The 15382-nt window shown below is 37.4% G+C and overlaps 2 protein-coding genes across 2 annotated transcripts in view; both read left to right on the top strand.

The window, feature by feature from the left end:
• Positions 1–15382, top strand: part of LOC117803376 (olfactory receptor 51T1-like) — a 255196-nt gene that overhangs the window by 113889 nt on the left and 125925 nt on the right. The window lies entirely within an intron of this gene.
• Positions 5261–6291, top strand: LOC100476092 (olfactory receptor 51F2-like). The gene is given in 3 exon segments (XM_034665604.1): positions 5261–5559; positions 5624–6089; positions 6091–6291. Coding segments are annotated over 3 exon segments (966 nt in total).

A 15382-nucleotide genomic window follows, 5' to 3' on the forward strand; every position in this document is an offset into this window, starting at 1 on the left:
CAGACAGACCAGGTGCTGACCTGGATAAATCCATGCTCTTTCTTCTATGGTCTCATTGTAACTATGCCCCGTTGTAATCAGTCTGTTCGATGCCTCTTTCCTCACTGGCGTATGAGCCCTGGTGAAAGTGACTCTGTTCTATTTTCTGTATTATCAGTACAAAATCCTGGAATGTGATGGCTACTTAAAGTGTTATATGGAAGAATCAATGAAGCTTTTCTCCCCCATGAATGAAGCGGTTTCTTAAAAATGTACAAAATTCACCCAATTGATATTGGAGGAAGATATGTTTATTTGCTGGGTGTGGAGGTAAGGTACGGACAGGAGTGAGGTTGTACATATAGCAGGTGTTTTGTTTTGGAATTGTTAGTCACAAACTTACTTTTAGCAAAATTTTATCATGAGGCAGGGTCAAGGCACTATAATACTAGTCCCTGCATGGAAATAATGACAAAAATGTGTAGTGAAGTAGAAAGGGAGGGAAGTCATGAGGTAGAATGAACCCTTGGGAAACTTTATACTCTGGGGGGCACAGAAAAGTCCACCAGGGGATTTCGATTAAAAGATTTCGTGCAGCCTGAGTCATGGCTCCTTATATATGCTACCTATCCCTGAGGAGAAAGCCTCCACAGCTCCTCACGCCCTTTCCCAGCAGACAGGGCAGGAAAGAACAAGCTCCATACACTGTAAGTAAAACTGCTGCGTTCAGGGAAAACATCAAGCATTATACACACTGCTATCTTTCAGAATGAGGAAGATTTAATTCACTGCATAAAGCTCTCCCGAATTTCTCAGGAAAACTATGGAAAGATTTTTCCTGAAATCTGTGTTCAGGTACATTATATTCTAACTGATAGGGTTCTGTCGATCTGTGGACCACATGTCTTGATACTGGGAGCAGGTTGTTGGCATGCCCTTGCAGTTGTGAGTTTTCTGGTTAGTTGTGCAACATTTCAAAATCATTGTCCAAGGGCAGCCGTCACGGCTGCCCCCCACACTACCCCATCCCCATTCACCATCCTTATCCCCATTTATCATTGTTAAATGCTTCGCATTGTACTAGTTATCAGGTTAAGCGCTTCACAAATGCTATCTCACTTAATCCTTACAAGTTAATGCTGTTGTTAAACTTAATTTCACAGAAGTAGAAACTAATATGAAGTGCTTCCTTGGAGAACCTCAGCTAGTTGGTGGCAGAGCCAACATTTAAAACTAGATTTGCCTTACCCTGCAACCATACTAGTGGCTTTCTGTAACCAGAGGAGTTAACTCAAGGTAGTCCTGCACAGGACCTGCAGAATGCTCTTACAATGGGACTGGAATGTTGTTTTCATGTAACAGAGAATTACTATCAAGAAATGAGGGAGGCACATAAAAGGTTTCCCTAAAATACTAGCATAAGTCTTTCATTAAAACAACCCACCACACACACACACACACACACACACACACACACACACACACCCTCATTTTATAGGCCTAAAAGAGTTCACTGAGATTCTTCCAATAGTCACCTTTGTAATTTGAGACCACACAGCATGAATTAAATGCACAAGGCTGTAATGTGTTGATATCCTGATATATTTCCAGAATCCCTTGTTAGTTTACAACTCTTGGATTTAATTTTTATCAAAAAATACCTATTGACTTCCCACACTGCACAATACAGGGCATGGTAACAGGAATATAATGATGAAAAGCAATAGTCTACCTGCCAGTAGCTGATTTCAGTTGGAGAGGCATATTTTCAAATAACTTATGATCATGCAATGGAATTAACACTATTCTACATGTGCAAGTAAAAAAGAATGTTATTACTTCAGAGGAAGAAGTAATTCTTTCTGCCTTGACATAGAGAAATTGATGCCACAAAATGCTTCCTAAAGAAAATATATTAATGTTGAATTTATAAATGGATCCATGGAGCAAACAATAAGCTTAAAGAATTTAGGCTTACTCATAGAAGAGTGGGAGGCATATGAATTAAAGCACAGCACTCTGAAAAAACTTGCTATATTCGGTGAGGTAGGAGGTGAGGTAGTTTGGTGAGGTAGGAAAGGTCCAGGCTGATCATATCGAAAGGTCCCTGAGGTGGGGAAGAGGTTGGGTAGCAGGAAAAGCAGATTTCAATCAGATTGGGAAGATCCTTGACTGATGTAATAAAGGGGGAAAGAGTTTTGACTTCATGCTGAAGGCAATGAAGAGCTCTGTATGAGGAGTGACATGAAGATGTATTTTTGAGAGATCATTCTGGCATTGATACAGGGCAAGTATGTAAACACTTGAAATTCAGAGCAGGGAAATTACATATGAGAAGTTTGCTGTAGCTCCTGAAAAAACTAATGAGAATGTTATGTACAATTGAGGTGATAGAAGTGGAGGGTAAGGATGGTCAGTCAAAGCNACATGAAGATGTATTTTTGAGAGATCATTCTGGCATTGATACAGGGCAAGTATGTAAACACTTGAAATTCAGGGCAGGGAAATTACATATGAGAAGTTTGCTCTAGCTCCTGAAAAAACTAATGAGAATGTTATGTACAATTGAGGTGATAGAAGTGAGGGTAAGGATGGTCAGTCAAAGCACATTTTAGAGGTCAAACCCATAAATGTTTGTAGATTGGCTGGCCTAGACAGTTGTGGTAGGTAGCATTCTAAAAGAGCCCTCACGATTGCTGTCCCCTTGGAGTACAGTGCTGTATGAAACCCACCCCTTGAGTGTGAGTGGGCCTATGAATGTGATGGGACATGTTGTGTTGTATGTATGGCATAGGGATTTTGCAGATGTCGGTAGGGCTTGTGATGACTCGAATTTAAGTTAATCAAAAGGGAGATTATTCTGGTGGGCCTGCCCCAATCATGTGAGCCTTTAAAAGAGACAAGAAGCAGCAGAAAGATTCCTCTGATGGATTGGAAGATGCCACCTGTCATGTTGTGAGAGGTCCACCTGACTGGGTAGAGGGCAGTCTCTAGGAGCTGAGAGCAACTGCCAGTCCAAGGCCACCCGGAAAGAGGAGACCTCGATTCTATGCCACAAGGAACACAATGCTGCCAACAGCCTGGATGGGTCTGGAAGGGACCCTGACCTTCCTGGCTGAAATCCTGATTTTAGCCTTGTGAGACCCTGAGCAGAGATTCTGCTGTTATGCTCAGACGTCTGAGTTGCTGAAATGTAAGGTAATGAATGTCTTGTTTTGAACCACGACTTTGTGCTAGGTTTTTATGCAGCAATAGAATGCAGCACAGTATGCTTCAGTCCAAGAAGAAGCAAATTTCAGTGACAGGAGTGAACCATTTAAGAGAGAAATGAGGATAGACAAATGTTCAGTAAGTTGTTGGTAAAGGAAAGGAGATACGTGCAACAAGAAGGAGGCAGTGTTATGATTAGGTTGGGAAAGAAGTTGAAATATTTATAGACTGTGGTAATGGTACAAATTAAAATGTCCAAATTTTAATAAAGAAGGAAAATTGGTGGAGTTATTTCACAGTGCGGAAAGACATCTATGTATTCTTTATTTTTTCAGTGTTTAGAGAACATCCAAATTCCTTACCTTTTGATGGTGATAAAATAATTCCATACTGGATTCTTGCTACCCTTAAACACTTTTAGCACTTTGTATCTCAGATCTTCATGACGTTTCTAAGATATCTGAAATGACATATCTTGGATGTGCATAGGGTAACTTCACAGTGATTTTTACTTATCATCCCTGCACAAGAGTTCTTCATGTGCTCAAGGAAGCCTCTCTTGAACTTCCCCCACATGATGTTCTAATATAGTCAACCTGTGTATTTTAAACACAAACTCACTATTTGGTATATCATATTGCATTTTATTTGCTCGTTTACATTTTTGTTTAAGTATCTTATCCATTCGTAAGTATCCTTGAGGGCAGGTGCCATGTTTAATTTGGTTCTGTATCCCTCTATTGGTTTACAGCATGCACTCAGTAATTTAATGTTAAACTGTACAAATATTCAGAATTGATTTAGAAGCTACATGGTAGGTAGGATTGTCTTTGGGAGTGAGCAAGAGCTCTTCTGAATCAGATAAGAATTAAGAAAATCTTAGCTGTGGAGGAAGAAGGGACATATGAAGAAGTTATTAACCAGTAGTCATTGCCAAAATCAGGCTTAGATAATATTTTCATCTTTTGTCTAAGCTTAGACAATAAAAACTGTGAATAAGGGGGAGTGGCATGCAAATAAATGTGGGAGAGGAAGGAAAAGAAATGATTATATAATACTTTAAATTACTTTTAAAAATATAATAGCTAGTACTTGGTGACTTTTATATCACAGTGAAATACCCTCCTGAGTTTTTAATATACATTAACTAATTTAATCCTTATAATAATTCTCTGGGGTATGTATGTCATTATTATTTAGAGATGGAGAAGTTCAGGGCATACATAATTTAGGAACTTATCACATGTATAACTTAGCCAATATGTATATATCAGTCCATGCTGTGAATGCATCAGCATATAGAATATGCAGTCCTAAAAAATTGATATGGAATGTCAAAGAAAAATTTATAACGTGAAAGTATCCATCATATTTATTTTTGAGTATGATGAACTGTACTCAAATAGTTCTGTTTGTAATTGTCTTGATGTCTTACACTAGTTATGTGATATGAAAGTTAATTACATACAGTTCAAGTTATGATACTACAAATAAACTGTATGTCCATACAGGATATTATCACAACTACTAACAGATAGTAGGGTTTCAACAAATGTAGGCTATTTATATGACTGGAGATATTCAGCCTGTTTTAAAGAAAGTATCCAGTAGATGAGAATATTCTTTTTGGGCCCCCAGAAGCCAATTTACTTTATTTACTATATCAGAATCCCTGCATATACTGTTTGTTGTTCGTCTAAATTTCATACAACCCAGTATACACATTTCAAAAAGTATTTATTGACTGATACCATGTAAAGTCAGGAAGTGAAGGATGCAATCTGCTTAGCAGACAATGAATTTAAATAAGATGGTCATGGCTAGATTTGTTTATATACAAATTCTGTATCCTCATATAATTGTTCATTTCCTGTTTTCTGCTTCTTTATTAGATGTGGTCTTAGTTTTCTTCCTTTATTTTTTTAACCAATCTTCATAAGCTCTTTCTATAATACAAATGTCTTTTATAAATGTTTACTAGATGAAATAATTACTTTCAGGTCAAATTTGTTAGAAATACTGTTTATTGTTGCAGGATATTCAGTTTAAGATTCTTCAGTTTGAGTTCAACATGTCAACTTGGGAAAATATCACATCCTCTTCCATCATATTCCTGCTAACTGGAGTTCCTGGGCTGGAAGCCTTCCACACCTGGATCTCCATTCCCTTCTGCCTTCTCTACATAACCGCCCTCTCAGGAAACAGCCTGATCCTCTTTGCCATTGTCACCCAGCCCAGCCTCCACGAACCCATGTATTATTTCCTCTCCATGCTGTCCACCACTGATCTCGGCCTGTCCATATCCACCCTGGTCACCATGTTGGGCATATTCTGGTTCGATGCCAGGGGGATCAGCTTTAATGCCTGCTTGTCACAGATGTTTTTCATTCAACTTTTCACTGTCATGGAATCGTTTTGNTGCCAGGGGGATCAGCTTTAATGCCTGCTTGTCACAGATGTTTTTCATTCAACTTTTCACTGTCATGGAATCCTCAGTGCTGTTGGCCATGGCCTTTGATCGTTTTGTGGCCATCTCTAGTCCTCTTAGATATGCCTCTATCTTAACTGACCTTAAAATAGCACAGATTGGAGTAGCAATCATCACCAGGGGGACACTAATACTGACACCAATGGTAGCACTTCTTAAAAGACTGTCCTTCTGCCGCAGCCACGTGCTCCACCACTCCTACTGCTTCCACCCTGATGTGATGAAGCTCTCGTGCACAGACACCAGGATCAATAGTGCAGTTGGGTTGACAGCCCTGATCACCACTGCTGGAGTGGACTCTGTCTTCATTATTTTTTCTTATTTTTTAATCATTAAGACTGTCCTCAGCATTGCATCTCCAGAAGAGAGGAAGAAAGCCTTTAGCACATGCGTCTCACATATTGGGGCTGTTTGCTGTATTCTATATTCCATTGATTAGTCTGTCCTTTGTACACAGATTTGGGAAAAAGGCCCCACCTTATGTACATACTCTGATTGCTAATGCCTACCTGCTAATCCCCCCTGTGCTGAACCCCATCATCTACAGTGTGAAAACCAAACAGATACGCAGGGGTGTGCTAAAAGTTCTCCAGCTCAGTGCAACAAAGGAATAGACGGGGTTTTTACTTTTTCCTATTCCTTGTTATTGTAAAAATGAGTAAAATGCCATTCATAGAAGTTAAAATGATGAGACTTATGTTTGGGATAAAAGCATCTGTAAAGATCACTTTAGCTTTAAGTAAGAAGACTATGAGCTAAGAGAAAAATTTAGGCTACAAGTATCTATCATTATTTCCTCAGATAACCACAATGATATTAACATTTATTCATTTGTGATAAAAGATTTTCAATGACATAGACAACCAAAATGACCCAGTTTGGATTTCAAATGAGGTGTTATTTTGTTTGTTTGTTTTAAAGAAGAAGGCGGGAATAAAAAGTGTGTTAACAATAGCCAATTACTGAATATTATCATCTAAATCTGGCACATGAAATTGGCATTGCTCATGGTTATGGAATTGTTCCAAATATTTTTACGTTTTCTCTGCCTCAGACCTCCATAACCTTTAATATAATAGCTAGTGTTATCTTCAGTGCATGTTTTACTGCTTTGTCAGTAACCTGAACTTTTTTGGCCAAATGTTCTTACTTTCCCCCAACTCTTCAGGGAAGATTTGTAGCACAAGCAGCCTATGAAAAATAGCTTTTTTTAAGTTTATTTATTTTTTATAATAATTTTTATTATGTTAGTGACCGTACAGTACATCCCTAGTTTTTGATGTAATGTTCCATGATTCATTACTTGTGTATAGCACCCAGTGCACCATGCAATACGTGCCCTCCTTAATACCCGTCAGCAGCCTATCCCAATCCCCCACCCCCCTCCCCTCTGAAGCCCTCAGTTTGTTTCCCAAAGTCCAGTCTTTCATGGTTCATTCCCGCTTTTCAATTAGCCATCATATAGTACATCATTAGTTTCAGATGCAGAGTTCAGTAATTCATCAGTTACATATGACACCCAGTGCTCATCACATCACGTGCCCTCCTTAATGCCCATCACCCAGTTTCCCTGTCCCCTCACCCACCTCACCTCCAGCAACCCTCAGTTTCTTTCCCATACTTAAGAATCCCTCATGGTTGGTCTCCGTCTCTGATGACTTACCATTCCATTTTCCCTCCCTTCCCCTACAATCTTGTGCGCTGTTTATTATATTCCTTATATGAGTGAAACCATATGATAATTGTTTTTCTCAGACTGACTTATTACGCTCAGCATAATACCCTCCAATTCCATCCACGTCAATGTAAATGGTAATATTTCATCCTTTCTGATGGCTGAGTAATATTCCTTTGTGTGTGTGTGTGTGTGTGTGTGTGTGTGTGTGTGTATATATATATACACATATATACCATACCTTCTTTACCCATTCATCTGTCATTGGGCATCTTGGCTCTTTCCACAGTTTGGCTATTGTGGACACTGCTGCTATAAACATTGGGGTTCAGGTACTCCTTTGGATCACCACATTTGTATCTTTGGGGTAAATACCTAGTAGTGCAATTGCTGGGTCATAGGGAGGCTCTATTTTTAACTTCTTTAGGAATCTCCATACTGTTTTCCAGAGTGGCTGTACTAGCTTCCATTCTCACCAACAGTGTAAGAGGGTTCCCCTTTCTCTGCATTCTCACCAACAGTTGTTATTTCCTGTCTTGTTAATTTTAGCCATTCTGACTGGTGTGAAGTGGTATCTCATTGTGGTTTTGATTTGTATTTCCCTGATGCCAAGTGATGCTGAGCATTTTTTCATGGTCTGTTGACCATTTATATGTCTTCTTTGCAGAAATGTCTGTTCATGTATTTTGCCCATTTCTTTACTGGATTATTTGTTCTGTGGGTGTTGAGTTTGATAAGTTCATTATAGATCTTGGATACTAGCCTTTTATTTGATGTCATTTGCAAATATCTTCTCCCATTCCATAGGTTGCCTTTTAGTTTTGTTGACTGTATCCTTTGCTGTGAAAAGATTTTTATCTTGATGAAGTCCCAATATTTTCATTTTTACTCTTGTTTCCCTTGCATTTTTCTTGATTAAAACTCTCCAAAGTGTAGGGATAGAGAGAACATACCTCAATATCATAAAATCCATCTACAAAAAGCCCATAGCAAATATCGTTCTCAATAAGGAAAAACTGAGAGCTTTTCCCTTAAGGTCAGGAACATGACAGGGATGCCCACTCTCATCACCATTGTTCAACATTGTATGAGATGTCCTAGCCTCAGCAATCAGGACACAAAAGAAATAAAAAGCATTCAGATTGGCAAAGAAGAAGTCAAACTTTCACTCTTCGAGTGACATGATACTTTATGTGGAAAAGCCAAAAGACTCCACCCCAAAATTGCTAGAACTCATACAGGAATTCAGCAACATGGCAGGATATAAAATCAATGTACAGAAATCAGTTGCATTTCTATACACTAACAATAAAACAGAAGAAAGAGAAATTATGGAATTGATTCCATTTAAAATTGTACCAAAAATCATAAAATACCTAGGAATAAACACAGGCAGTAACCTCTTCGACCTTGGCTGCAGGAACTTCTTGCTAGACACGTCTCCAAAGACAAATAACTTCTTAATTCAACACAATCTGTATGTTTTTTTTTTCAGAAGTACTAATGTCATCTTTAATGATTAATAAGTCTGTTTTTGGTTTTGATTAATATAATCTTACTAGTACCAGGAACCAAAGACAGAGATATTTTAATCTGGTTTGATTTGTGATGCTTTATTGGACTTTCTCTTCAAGGAATGTTGAAGTGGGTATGTTAATCATGCTCTAGATAGGAAGACAGAAATCATACCAGTGGTTAACACTGGGAGTATTTAATCCAAGGAACTTGATAAACAATTTAGGTGGACTGAGGGCACAAAGGGACTACAGAAATAATAGAGATAATAACTGCACGATGTCACTTCCACCTGTATGTCTGTGGGAACAGAGAGGAGTTTGAAGTTATGAAAACTTAGAAGCTTGGTGGAAAGTCTTCCCAGAGCTGACACTCAGACCCGTAATGAGAAGGTGATATCCTGTGGTCGTAGTATCTCAGGAGCTGAGAAAATGGATCACATAGGATCCAAGACCCAAACTGCTGTGAAGGGGAACTTTATAGCTAGAGCTCATGCCTTGGGAGCACAGAGGAGGATCCCTAATGGACCTGAGAGTCAGATCCTTGAGAAGCACCCCACTGGTGTCTGGTTCTGTTTCTTCCAAGGGAACATGATGAGATTTTGCTGGGAGTGTGGGAAAAAATAAAACTAGAAAGTGGAACCAGTGATGTTGGCATTGTTGTGTGGCATTGACAGGAATAGCTAGCAGATTTTGATTGGTTGCTTTCTTATCTACATATTTCACTAATTATGACAATATCTTCTTGTTTGCCTCTGCCACTCTATCATATTGTTCAGTGTCTAGCAATAGTAGACACTCAGTAAATGAAAGAATGAATCAATGGTGATTAAATTGTATATAAGAATAATAGAGAGCAGGGTCTCATTGAGGATTAAACAAAACTTAAGAACTCTTTATTATGTATACTTTAAGAAACAAAAATGAGAAAAAAATATGAGTTACTGTTTTAAGAATAATTTTGGAGGCTTGGTCTAATGGGCAAAGTGTTCATTTTAGCCATTGTCATTCATGCTTTCAAAACTTTATATTAAGATATATAATACCCATAATATTAGTATATTTTATTGCTCATTCGAAAGAGTAGATTAGTAATAGTTCTATTGAAAATAAAAAATAAATTTCTGTCAAACTGCATCTCCTACCCATCCTACCCAGCTATCTAGTTTTTTGTTTTTTGGCTTGTTTTGTTTTGTTTTGTTTTGTTTTTGTTTTTGGCCACCGGTAGACGAAAGCATATGCCGCTCCTCTGGGGAAACAATGCTTAGGATGGTCTTTATAATCATAATATAGGAGAGAAGAATAAAGATGGAGTCCACTCCTGCAGTAACTACAAGGGCAGTAAGTCCTAAAACACTGTTGATCTTATTGTCAGAATATGACAGCTGGATTATATCAGGATGAAAACAATAAGAATGATGAAGCACATGACTTTGGCAGAAGGATAAACGTTTAAGAAGCAAGACCAGAGGCATTAGGATCACTGTCCCCCTGAAAAGGATGGTAAACCACACTTTGACAATTCTGGAATCAGTCAAGATGGCAGCATATCTCAGTGGGTTACAAAGGGCAATGAAGCGGTCAAAGGCCATTGCCAGGAGCACTGAAGACTCCTTGACAGTAAAGAGTTGAATGAAGAATGTCTGGGCAACACAGGCATGGAAACTTACCTGTCTTGCACTGAACCAGAATATGCCCAGCATAGTGACCAGTGTTGAAATACACAAGCCTAAGTCAGTGGTTGAGAGCATAGAGAGGAAATAGTACATAGGTTCATGGAGACTTGACTCAGCGATGATGACAAACAGGATTATACCATTCCCAGAGAGGGCAGTCACATACAGACAGCAGAATGGGATGGAGATCCAGGTGTGGGCAGCTTCCAGTCCTGGAATTCCCGTCAGGAAAAAGGTCAGAGAAGTGGAAGTGATGTTAGGAAAAGATGACATGATGACTTTGGAGGAATAATTCTTTTCAAATAAAATATCCTAGAAGGAGAAATGAAAACACCATTCAGCAATTTCATTGTGATTTCTATTAACTGCCCTTAGATCAATCAAATTAGAGACTATTCTTAAGACTTTATCCTTTCCTTTTTGCTTTTCAGTTATGATTCCTATTTTTTTTCTGTATTGAACTTCTCCTCCGTGATTTGTATTTCCTAATTCAGAAAAGAGAATAGGGATTTTTTTTTATCTCAGCAGTACTTTTCATCATCTTGCACTTTAACCCAAAGCATTTTCTTTCCCCCCTCCCTGTACTTCCTACATAGAGAGAGAATTGTAGCAAGATAATCTGAAAATGTCAAGAATTTAATGGGTATCTCAAAGTAATATTGATTTTTAAAAGTAAGATTTATTATTTAATAAAGAGTGTATGTATGTTTGAGTATTTGTGTTGATACTAGTGCATTATCATGGAACTTTATCATATATTTTAAAGACGTATAATCTTTTCAGGAAATAATTTAAGGAAATAATTTTATACAGGTCAAAATAGCTTATTCATTGTTTCTTGGTCAGTGGATCTTATCCTTGTCTTGCTAAGGTTGTTTCTAATCTGGGGTTACATTTATGATATTGATTTTTTATTTTCTTAATCTGTGATCACTCTAGTAGTGATACATAATTGTTAGAGAAGATTTTCTTTAGCATCATCTTCGGCAGTTAGTCCCTTTCAGAGACAACTGTATTAAACTTTAAGACTAAGAGTGAACTGTGTGTACAGAGGCCAGATATTAGATACTTCCCTCTTCAGCCCTAGGGTTGCTGCAAACATTGCCACCTGTTACTTATGTATAGCCTCAGAAGAGTACACTTACAGAGGGTAACTTCATCAAAGTAAATACACATTTGAGCTTCCAGGTCCACCCTTAGGCAGCATCTGAAATGAGGCTTATTATTATGTAGATGAAGTCCTGGGTAAGTTTTCTTCTCCTTCTGTTCCTCTTTCCCTGTGTTGACTTAACTCTTTTATGATCTAGTCCCCTTAATGTACTGGAAAGTCTTGCTGAGACCTGCACTAAGCCAATACGGCAGTGCTCTGAATACCCTAAACTGTCTTCTCTTTGGTGTCTCAAAGACTGGTTACTTTCCTCATAGTCCTAGTCATTGGCTGGAATCCCATTGGTCCTTCGTGGACATTTGGAGCCACTATGCCTCCAACCACTTGATTTGGAGAATGTATTCCTGCAGCTGTGTTCTACCTAGACAATTTTATCTCCTTATTTATTGAAACATTCCAGATCCAAATCTTAGTTTGTGACACCTCTTGTGGCTACCTATTGTATTGTTGACTACTTATTTTTAAATCTCTAGGCATTATTGCTGTCTAGTCTCAACTTTTATCCCTGCTCTATAGCCTACTAAAATTCTGACATATCTTACATCTGAGGTTGCTCAGTTTGGGTTCATTCACAAAATAGGCACATGTCTTTGGTCTTGTCATTTACTGTTGATATTAAGGATGACTGAATTAGATAATCTCCATTATTGTTTTCTTATTCTGTGCAGTTACAGTTTAAAAAAACATCACAGAAACAAGGTTGTGGGCATTACTTAAAATCCTTAAATATTTGAGAGATTATGGAAAGGGCCCCATGCAGAAATTTCAATTGTGTATAGTCATTATGGAATAGTTACTGCACTGATTATAAGATGATCCATGCTCCATAATTATTTGACTGAAAGTGTATTAAGTGGAATGAAATCAATTTCTCAGTTTTCTGGCATCATTCAAAAATCAATATATGCAAAAGTAAAAATAAAAATCCCTGTGTATCAGAAAATTTTCAAAGAACATTTTAAAGGAGATATATATATATATATATATATTATATATATATATATATATGGAAATTATTAGAAAAATAATGCCCTTATGGCTGGAATCATCAATACAAATTTAAGTAGATTTAATTTAAATAAAATAAATACTCAAGAAAGTTAATATTTAAAACCAGTGTCCATTGGCAAACAAGTAGCAGTAGTAGGCTTCAAGAAAGCATTCTATTTTGGTTTTTGAAGTTTCTTCTAAAGCAGCATAAGACATTGGCTTTAATTTATAACATTTTAGAATAGTGTAGAATCCTAGAATTTTTAAATTGGAATATACCTTAGAGATATTTTAATTTCTTCCATAGAATGACATTGATTTTATAACATGGCCTTCCAGTTGCCTAACAGCAACTGCTTAATTTTATTGGTCTTATTCCTATCAAGTTGAATTGAAGGGATGAGTGTATAAAGAAAAAAAAGAATAGTTGGAAATGATAAAGTTTAGAATCAGACAGGAGAAGAGAAAACTAAGAGCAAACATATGGTTGTATTCAAATGGCTGTAATGTTATCATATTGAGAAGAGCTACATTTGATCTATGTGCCATACAGAAGACAAGCCTAGAGCCAGCAGGAAGGAATTTATAAAGCCCTAAGAAGTTCTTTAACACATGGAATGATCCAGAAACAGTGGAGGAGTGAGCTTCCAGTACTATATGTCAAAAAAGTCACTTCAAGCACAAATACTGAAAATTCATTCAGTCATTCAGAAAATATGTACTGCACATCTGTGGATCAGAAAGAGGAAATTAAATGTTAAGCACAATGTTGTCTCCAACCCTGAAAGTACTTAGTTGACTAGGAGACACAGACAAGTAACATGGAATTAACAGCGTAAAGAATAAATCTAGAATGCTGTGAGAGCACATAAAAAGACAACAGGCTCTTTGTGAGGGATAAGGAATGGTTTCCAGTAAATAATGATGTCTAGATTGAGACCTGAATTCTAAGTAGAGTTGGCAAGAAATGGATTTAGGTATGTGTATGTGTGACAGTTAGTTTTATGTGTCAACTTGACTGAGCCACAGAATGTCCATATATCTGATTAAATGTTATTTCTGGGTATGTCTGTGAAGGGATTAGCATTTGAGTCAGTAGATTGAGTGAAGCCGATTACCCTCCCCACTGTGGGTGGGCTTCATTCAGTTAGTTGAGGGCCTGAATAGAACAAGCAGAGGAGTGAAGGGTTCTCTCTCTCTCTGCCTGATGGCTGAGCTGGAACATGAGTGTTCCGCCCTTGGGCTGGGACTTACACCACCCGTGCTCCTGGTTTTCAGGCCTTCAGACTTGGACTGGTACTACAGCGCTGGTGTTCCTGGATCCCCAGTTTATAGATGGCAGACTGTGGGACTCCTCAGCCTCCATAATTGTGTGAACCAATTCCTCATAATAAATATCTATCTATCATCTATCTATCTATCTATCATCTGTCATCTGTCTATCATCATCTATCTATCTGTCTATCATCTATCTTTCTCATTGGTAAATTGGAGATAATAATATAGTTTCTTGGAAAGGTATTTAAGGTCTATCATTTATGAAATCCCACAACGTGTCAAGCTTTACATGAATTTTGTGCTTTATGTGGATTATCTTTTATTAATTTGAAAATCATATTGCATATAAGATTCCAATTTTTCATCCCAGGAAGGTAAAAATTAAGAGAGATAAGCAAACTGCAATATTTCGTACAGTGGGAAAGCTAGGATTTGAATTTCATTCATGTAAATTTAAAATTGGTTACATTTCTACTACGCTGCATATCAATACTTCTTGATGTGGTGAAATTTGTAGAATAAGATTAAAAAAATAAACTTTTGGGCACCTGGGTGGCTCAGTCAGTTGAACATCTGCCTTTGGCTCAGATCATGATCCCAGGGTCCTGGGATCAAGTCCTGAATTGGGCTCCCTGCTCAGCAGGGAGTCTGCTTCTCCCTCTTCCTCAGCCCCTCCCTTCTGCTTATGCTCTCTCTGAAATAAATAAATAAAATCTTTAAAAAAATAAACTTTTATGTTACATATGCATATGAATTACTAAAATGTCAAGTATTCATGTGATTTTTCCCCTTCAATAGTCATACACTATCATTGTCCCTTGACACTAAATATTCATATAAATGCATGTGTACTAAGGTTTCAAACACATGAAATTTGATAGATTTGTTTTTCATTTCCTGATTTTTGTTGCTTTATTTAAAACATTTCCTTGTCAATTGAGGAGAGATGGAAAGCTGTTATATCTTTACATGCTAAATTATTAAGACCACTGGCAAAATTAATCATGTATGTTAGATAATAATGTCTCCTGAAGTCATGTATTTGAGCTATGGATACTTCTATTAGTGCTGCTCATTTTCATAGCCACTGCTGACATATTTAACCTAAGTTAATTGACTTCAAACGTATCTCTTCATTTTCAGTCTGGCTTGAATATCTTGATCTCTTTAAGAATATTATAGTAACATGACATCAAAAAAGTATGATGTACCATATGTTGGCTAACTGAACATAATAATTAAAAAAAGAATATTATAGTCTGTTATTCTGAATGGACCAGCATCATCCCCACTACAAGAAAAAGAACTAAAATCTCATGTCTTACGAAGAACAAATCTCTATTATTTTTGGATGAATTATATATCTCTTTGAAATTCAACATTGGGATTTGGCAATATGACCCT

Source organism: Ailuropoda melanoleuca, chromosome 8 (genome assembly GCF_002007445.2).
Source record: "Ailuropoda melanoleuca isolate Jingjing chromosome 8, ASM200744v2, whole genome shotgun sequence".
In the NCBI taxonomy this organism is placed as follows: domain Eukaryota; kingdom Metazoa; phylum Chordata; class Mammalia; order Carnivora; family Ursidae; genus Ailuropoda; species Ailuropoda melanoleuca.